The following is a 7,996-nucleotide window of genomic DNA, read 5'->3' on the forward strand; positions in this document are numbered from 1 at the left end:
ATTCTCCATCACCTACATTGATTCAAAATCAGTTTGGGGATTTTAAGTATTTTTGTTTGCTTGCAATTACCCATTGGCCCAGTGATTACAAGTGGGACTTGAGCATTGACAGGAGCAGAAAAACTACTAATAGATTTTTTTTTTGCTTTATTTGGTAGATGAAACAGGAGCATCTAGAGAAAACTAGGCAGTGAGAAACTAAAGGGAATAGCTGATTTGTTTGACAATTATACTTTCCCCCTAGGAGTCCAATCCTGAAAACACTTAAGCTCAGGTGTACGGCCTGAATCACAGCCCTTTCCAATCAAAAAAAAAAAAGACTCCCACTGACTTCAATAAGCTTTAGAGCAGTCCCTTTGTGCTTACGGCAGCAGGTGGGTCCATTTATTTCAATGTAACTACTTACGCTAGTAAGCATTAGTCCCTGCAGTAGGCATTTCCCACATGTCTTATATTTGATTTATTTCAGAGACTAAGTTATTACAAATTGCCAGGCTGGGCACAACAGTTCCAGTAAATAACATTTTCCTCAGAAATAAGTAAAACAAAAAAACATGAAAAACTTGGACAGCAAAACCTGGTGGAGGTTTTTTATTGAGGGAGGTGGGGAGTCTTTTCTATTTCAATATATATGAACAATAATCCAACAAAGTCTGCTCATCCCTGATGCCATTTACTTCTTGGCAAAGAGATATTCAAAGTTAGTCCATGCCATGAAATTCTGGAGGTCTGTCTGCCTAGGAGCTCATGGATGAATCAACTGGACCTGAATGAAGGCTTCCTCTTCCCTTGCATGCTGGGAAGTTTGGCTCCATGCCATATTTGAATAGGCAAGTACAGAGCAAAGACCGAGAGGCGCTTGAGGAAGGAAATAACTAAATCTGCTCTCACAGAAATCTAGCAGCCGAAAAAAACACTAGGTAAAGAGTATCGAGGGACACCAGTCGCTATTCAGGACCCCAGGATACAGCAATATATCTGAGGCCTGCCTTCAAGTGGTGGGTCCATGTATTCAATTCCCCCAGAAACCCATTTACTCCAGCTTCCTCAGGAAAGACTTTCATTGTGTTTTCCTGCCTAGTAATTTAAAAGCAGGTTAATGCTTGGATCCCTTCTCCCTTACTACAGTGTATGTAAGAAATATTCATAGAACCATAGGAAAGCAGAGCTGGAAAAGACTTCTGGAGGTCATCTAGTGCAACCCCCTGCCTGAGGCAGTCTCATCCCTATCAATGCCACCCCAAGCACATTTTTTCCTAATCTATTACTCAAACTACACAGGCAATCCTGCCACACAACCACAAAGCATAGCACCCTAATTTGCCACAAGTAAAGTAGGGGAACAATGGTACTGCTGCAAGCGCTGTCAAGATACGCTTGAGAGAGCTACGGAAGAGGTCCACACAGAAGGCGGCAACCCCCACCCTGGTCTGTGCCAGTATGACCATGGGGTAAAATTCCTTCCTGATCCCAAATGTGGTGATCAGTCTGACCCTAAATAGAGAGACAAGATCCTCTAGTCAGGAACCTCTAGGTTTTAGTCCCAGCAGCACTGGCATAAGCTAATTAAAATCCCCAGCTTCGTCTACAGCTAACACCCCGTGCTTTGGAGGAAGATGAAAAAATTGCCCTGATGTGTAGGAACAGGAGAGGTTACAGTCCTTTCCAATTTTGGGTCATCTCCAGACTTGCTCAAGAAGCTGTCTGTTCCAGCATCCAAATAATTAATAAACATATTGAATAATACTGGGCCCAGGATATACCCCTGTGGAACTCCACTCAAAATCTTCTGACTTTCCAACATGGATCCACCATAATTACCCTTTGTTTATGGGTATTATGGCAGGTCAACTCAAAATATATTCTGATCAGGTGAGAAGGAAATTGGTGGCTTGGGAACTTGTTAAGCAGAAGAACCCACTAAAAGCATGCATTTTCTTGGTGTTAAGAGTACATGAAGGTGCAATTTATCACAGAACTAGAGACAGAACAAAAGACCATTTCTAGGCTGTCAAATCAGGGAATAATCTTTGCCATGGCTATTTAAAGTTTAGCACCCATAAGTTATTAAAGTCACTGAGGGAGAGATTTAGAAAAACTAAACTGCTAAGTATGCAAAAATAAATGGACTAATGAGAGCACAGATTTTGAAGAATACTATAAGGCCATGGAGTTCCAGTCTCAGATATAGCACTCTGCCTGTGCTTTTCTGTCCTATACGTAAACCAAAAGCCAATGCAAGTAGAGAATGAATGGAGTGACAACTTGAGAGATCTTAGATAAACGCATGCTCAATAATGTCTAAAAAATGGGTAGGCTAAATTAAAAAGAGACTAAAATAAGGCATGACTACTCACGCGTGTTTGCCATGAAAAAAGGAGCCCTGAGGTTAGAAGGCAGTATCTCAGGGTGACTCATGACTCTTCATGACTGAATAGTTATTCTGCAAAGACATGATCTTCCCCTGGGAAGAAATTATCCTAGATTTGTTTTGGTTCAAAATATTGTGTTATATGGTCACAACTCTTTTTTTTTTGGTGGGGTGGGAGAAGTTTTTTCTTTTAGGATATTAAAAGAAAATATAGGAATGTATTCTTCTAGGAAAATATCCTATTTTCTTCTAGGATGCCCCATTCACATGTCCACAGTAGAAGAGAACAATTGATAAATGAAACTTTGGATCAATTTTGAATTGAATGGAGCTTAGTACCTCCACATAATCAAGCTGTACATTAATGCTACACAGATCCATGCTGATAAAGTATTCTTAGTTAACTGTAAGAATCCACTATTAAAATTGTTGTCCTGTGTTGGAAGTTTTGATGCCATATATTGCATGTCACCTTGAAAGTCAACACTTTAAACATTCTGCTTACCTAAAGTTCTAAGCCTACTTTTTTAATAGAGAGGTGCCTTTTTTGGTTATATGTTAATACAATTGCTGTTATTTTTAATCTTATTACTACATCTTAGTACATTAAAGCTGTTGGGTTTGGAATAACAGTATTAGAAGAAAGCCAGATCATTAGAAAACCGGAGAGCTACTTTATTAGAAATTTAATACAAACACAGTTTACAAAAAAGTATGCAGGGAAAGCTAATTCCAGCTGAGAATTGCAGAGAAAGGTACAGGATCTAGTCACTGAGCAAAGGCAGAGAGAGATTAAATGTGACTTACACAATGAGACAATACCCAGAAACTTATGTAGGTTACCAAACTGGAAGTTAGTCACTCTAGTTCTGCCATGGCAAGTGGACAAATGAGGTCCAAAAGCAAGAGCATTTGGCAGTTTTAACATTCAATGAGTGGATGAGGGAATGTATGCACCTTGCTGGGTCTAAAACTTTCTGAAGATTCAGAATGAAGGAAATGCCACTGAGTGCTGTGGAATATTCGACCATTCTACCTGTGATATCAATTCAAATGTTGAGCTGTAGCTCTTTCCAAAGAATATAATCATCTCAACTTTTAAAGTGGTTTATAGGAAACCTTAGTAACAGCTTACTGTTGCTAACAAAACAGCTTACTCAGGTGATATTAAAAGTTTGAAAAGCAAGAGAGAGACTGCTTCATGTAGGTCAACCTTCTTCTACCATCAGCACAGGAATGTAAGTAAAAACATACAATTTCCTAATAAGAGACTTCTGCTACTGGGTTCATTGCTGCTTTTTGCAGCAAACCCAATTTTTTGCAATATACTTCTAAAAGCTACTGTAGCTTTCTGTTCACTCCTCACCCACCCCCAGCTGTCTCTTGCCCAGTGCACTTTCTCAATTGGTATTAGGCCACCATTCATATTTTGCATCTGTGTACCCATGGAGTGATTTAGACCTGGATACAACTCCTGCTAAATCAGACAAAACCTAGAACAGGGTTAAGCCATGTGGTCTAAATCTGGACTGCATCGTTCCCTAAAGTTCTTATCATTCACAACTTGGACTCTATTATAAAAGATATATACTATAAAAATATAGCTGAACTGCAAAATTAAATTTGGATTCAAACTTTCCCCAAATTTAGTGCTAATTCTGATAAAAGATTTTGATTCAGAATCAATTTTTACTTGCAACTGGGCCATGGCTAGACTGTGGGTGCATTTACACATGTGCTTCAGTGAATATTGGCTTATTTAAGGAGCATTAAAACATCACCAAAAAAGTGCCCTTTAGCTAATGGGCATTAAAGTAGGTTAATGCACATTTTTGTAGTACCTCACGTTGGAGGGCACTTTAACATGTGCTTGAGGGGTGGAGGCAGCAGTGCTTTAAAGTGGCTCTGAAAGCCACTCTAAAGCGTTGCAGCATCTCAAAAGATTTCTGCATGTCAGAGCAGCCTCTGCACTTGTGTTGAGGCACCCAGAGGTACTAGATTTAATGTGCGTTACGTAAAGTGAATTAATGAACGTGTAGACATGCTCATGTAGGTTATATATAGGTTTATGTGATTCAACATTTTAATGAATTATTCAGAGTGAGTGTGTGTGTGTGTGTGTGTGTGTGTGTGTGTGTGTGTGTGTGTGTGTGTGTGTGTGTGTGTGTGTGTGTGTGAGAGAGAGAGAGAGAGAGAGAGAGAGAGAGAGACTAAGTTAACCAGAGGAACTAGTAATTTTTTTAAGCAAACACATTTTTGGAGGAACTGCTTATAAAATCTGGCACTCTCATAAGAAGTCCCATTTTAAATAATAGACTTGGATACGTTTAAGCTCATATTAGATACAGTATGTTTTATTCATGCTCAATCAAACTGTGGTCCTACTGGGAATTTGTCATACTTCAAGGGAGTAGGATTTAATCTAAGGGAAATTAAAAATAAGTACACAATCAGTTTACATTTTAATTAAAGTAAACCCTCCTTCATTCATACTTTTTCTCCACTGTATGGATGTATATGGTATGGTAACCGTTCATCAGAGAGTGATGGTGGATAATGTCTATTACAATAATTAATTATGAGACTAAGACAAGTGAAGAAAATTAGATGGTGAGGGTCAGAAAGAAAAAGAAAGCAGAAACAGTACAATGGATTCCATTTTCACTAGCACTAGAAAAATGGTGCATTAACTAATGTGCTGGAGTGCACATGGAAACCCTGACTGGGAGCAATTTGCACCCAGTAAAGCCCAGGCAACTATAGGCCACTGCTGCCTGGCTAAGCCTCTATCTGCACAGGGTAGAGGGAGCTGTCCCAGCTGCAGGGCAACTATCTCTCAGCCCACGTGGAGATCAGGACTTGTCCTGATCTCCATAGGGCAGGGAGAGCTGTCCCGGCTCTGGGTGCATGTGGCTGGGAGGCAGCTGCCCCCAGAGCCAGGTCAGCTCTTCCTGCTCTGCGGAGATCAGGAACAGCCCCCATGCCCCTTGCCAGCTGGGACTGGCACCTAGGGCTCCCTCTGGCTGCTGCAGGTGGATAGAGAAGGGCAGGAGCAGCCCTGGACTTTACTGCTCCTGTCAGGAGCAAATTTGCTTCTGATGGGCACATGTTCAGATGTGTGCCTGAGAGCACTTTAATGCACCTGAATTTTCCATGCAGAGTTCAGGAGTATTATTTGCACATGTAGATAGCTAAGGCCTGTTCCTATTTCCTTCTGCTTTTTGGTTTCATTACCTGCTATGCTTGGTTCTTAATTTAGGCTGCAAAAACTCTGGTATGGGGATTCTTGTTATTAATCATGCATATGGCACTTAGCACTGTGAATCTCTGACCATCACATAGGTTCCTTGATGTTTTTATTACACGCTAATAATATCTTGTGACACTAAAATGTAGGAAATACCATTCAAAGCCTCCTTCAATTTCAGTAGTTATTACATTTAAGATCATTTACCTTTCGTTCTAATAGTTAATAAACACGTCTTATTTAAAAATATTTCCCTTTTTCTGCTCAGCTCTAATGTGCCAATTGGCAGAGCTCATTTTATCACAACAATATTTTTTCTAAGTATCTGTTTCATGGGACTCTCAATATCTTCTAAAGTAAACACCAAAAGACCACACTGGTAGCAAGGATCAGGTTTAGTGTATTCCTAACAACTTGGCACTATACTATCTAGCTTATTCAAAAGTCCATACCGACTGCTTCTGTTATGCATCTGAATTGTAAGCTAAGTACTCATGTGAACATTTCTTACCACAGGAAAACCACAGAATTTGGGGAAGTCCATGAGCTCACATCAGATGAAAAATTTGTAGAAGGAATATACAGGGTTGAGTTTGACACCAGCTCATACTGGAAGGCACTTGGCCTTTCCCCATTCCATGAATATGCTGACGTGAGTATTTATGAATATATCTATCTAATGTCTTTGGATATTGTGTAGAGCAGCAACTAGGGAAAACAAAAGAACTGTCCACTTAATGTGCAAAGAACAGTATTAGGAATTTAAATGTTACAATGATTGCAATCCAAAAGAAATAAAGCCACTGTTTTTTCATGTTAATGGTTAGATACTCCGCTAGTATGAATGGGCTTACCCTCATGGAAATCAATGGAGCTGGACCCATTTATACCAGCAGACAATTAGACCCTGTACTTAAAACAATGCATAACTAAAAAATGTTAAAACTACAATGTCCTGCAGCATGGAAATGCTTTTATCTTTACTGCAAGGAATGCACGGCTTTAGAAACCTCTAGTTAACAAATGGTGAATAAATACTGTAAAGGGGAGAAAGGGTCCCTTCTTGGTTTGAATAGAGACCTCAGGTTCAGTAATTTGAAAACAAATTCATTCTTTCTTATGATGCGTCTCTTCAGAAAAGGCAACCATAATGTTCTGCATGCACATCATTTTTTAGTAAAGCTCAGAGTGGATTTTTCCTGGACTACTTCTAAATGATGTGATAGAAAAAATTGCAGCAAATGGCATTTTGTAAGGGAAAGGAAAATTAGCCAAGGATTTTAAAGGTGGCTCTATCTAAATTTCTTGAGAGTTAAGTAATACTAGAGAGAGCTTAGTATGATTCTTCCTTGTGGGTTTCTTGGCTTGTGGCCCCATGCTTAGAATGATAGGCATATAAATATTATTATTATATTTAAGAAGCACACACTATTTTTCTTGTACACATCTTGCTGTTATTTAAGCTACTAATTTTACCTTATATTAATTATGCAATCCTAATGGATGAGACACAAGATAAATAGATTCATATTAGAGGGCTTGGAGCCTGAGTCAAAACCTACTGAGGTCAGTTGAAAAAATCTTTAGATTTCTTCAAAGCTTTGCTAGTGTATCTTGTATCTTATTTATCAGGGTGCATTATTAATGAAAGGCAAACTTGGTAACTGAAATATTGAACCATCCGCAAAAGATACATATGGGAAATAAAGAATAACTCAGAACACTGAGTTAGTTTCGGAGCACGTATGTTGTTGTTCAAGTTTACAAATATTTTCTTTTCCAGGTGGTTTTCACTGCTAATGATTCCGGTCACCGTCATTATACCATTGCTGCTCTCTTAAGTCCTTTCTCTTATTCAACCACTGCTGTTGTCAGTGATCCACAAGAATAAATACGGTGTCATCATCCAGAATATCCACCACTGATAGAATTACTGTAGGATTTTAGGAGGAGGTGATTTTCTATTGATAATGACATGTCTTTTTGCAATAGTAGTTTTTAGCATTTTGTAACCTGACTAAAATCTCAAGCAAGTCAATAAATGTTTCCTCTTTAAAACAATTTTCATTCTAAATGTAGTATTTTACTTTGCTCAGAAGAAGGATGGCGTGTGTTGAAGTATGAAAGGAATTTTGGAACACCACTAATAGGAGGCAAATGAACACTTGGCTTATTACAGTAACCTAATCTGGTGCCTTTTCCCCCATTCCAAAGAAAATAATCCATCCATTATCTTAACGTATAATGCCTGGCATTTTAAAAGAAGTCATGTTTTGCCTGGTGTTCTGCAAAAAATTATATTTTCTTTCTAATACACAGGAATAGAAATTGTTCTAATGAAACAACTCATTTTTAATTCATTATTTAGACTATGCTGA

General features: G+C 38.7%; 1 protein-coding gene across 1 annotated transcript in view; it reads left to right on the forward strand.

The window, feature by feature from the left end:
* TTR (transthyretin) overlaps window positions 1-7,679 on the forward strand; it is a 12,132-nt gene extending 4,453 nt beyond the window's left edge. Inside the window, exons 3-4 of the mRNA XM_019526635.1 lie at window positions 6,135-6,270; window positions 7,402-7,679. Of these exons, the coding sequence (XP_019382180.1) occupies window positions 6,135-6,270; window positions 7,402-7,509 (244 nt within the window). The 3' untranslated portion in view covers window positions 7,510-7,679. The remainder of the gene's footprint in view (window positions 1-6,134; window positions 6,271-7,401) is intronic.
* The last annotated feature ends 317 nt before the right edge of the window (window positions 7,680-7,996 follow it).

The sequence above is a fragment of the Gavialis gangeticus genome, unplaced genomic scaffold (genome assembly GCF_001723915.1).
Source record: "Gavialis gangeticus isolate Ggan-Ray unplaced genomic scaffold, GavGan_comp1, whole genome shotgun sequence".
In the NCBI taxonomy this organism is placed as follows: Eukaryota; Metazoa; Chordata; order Crocodylia; family Gavialidae; genus Gavialis; species Gavialis gangeticus.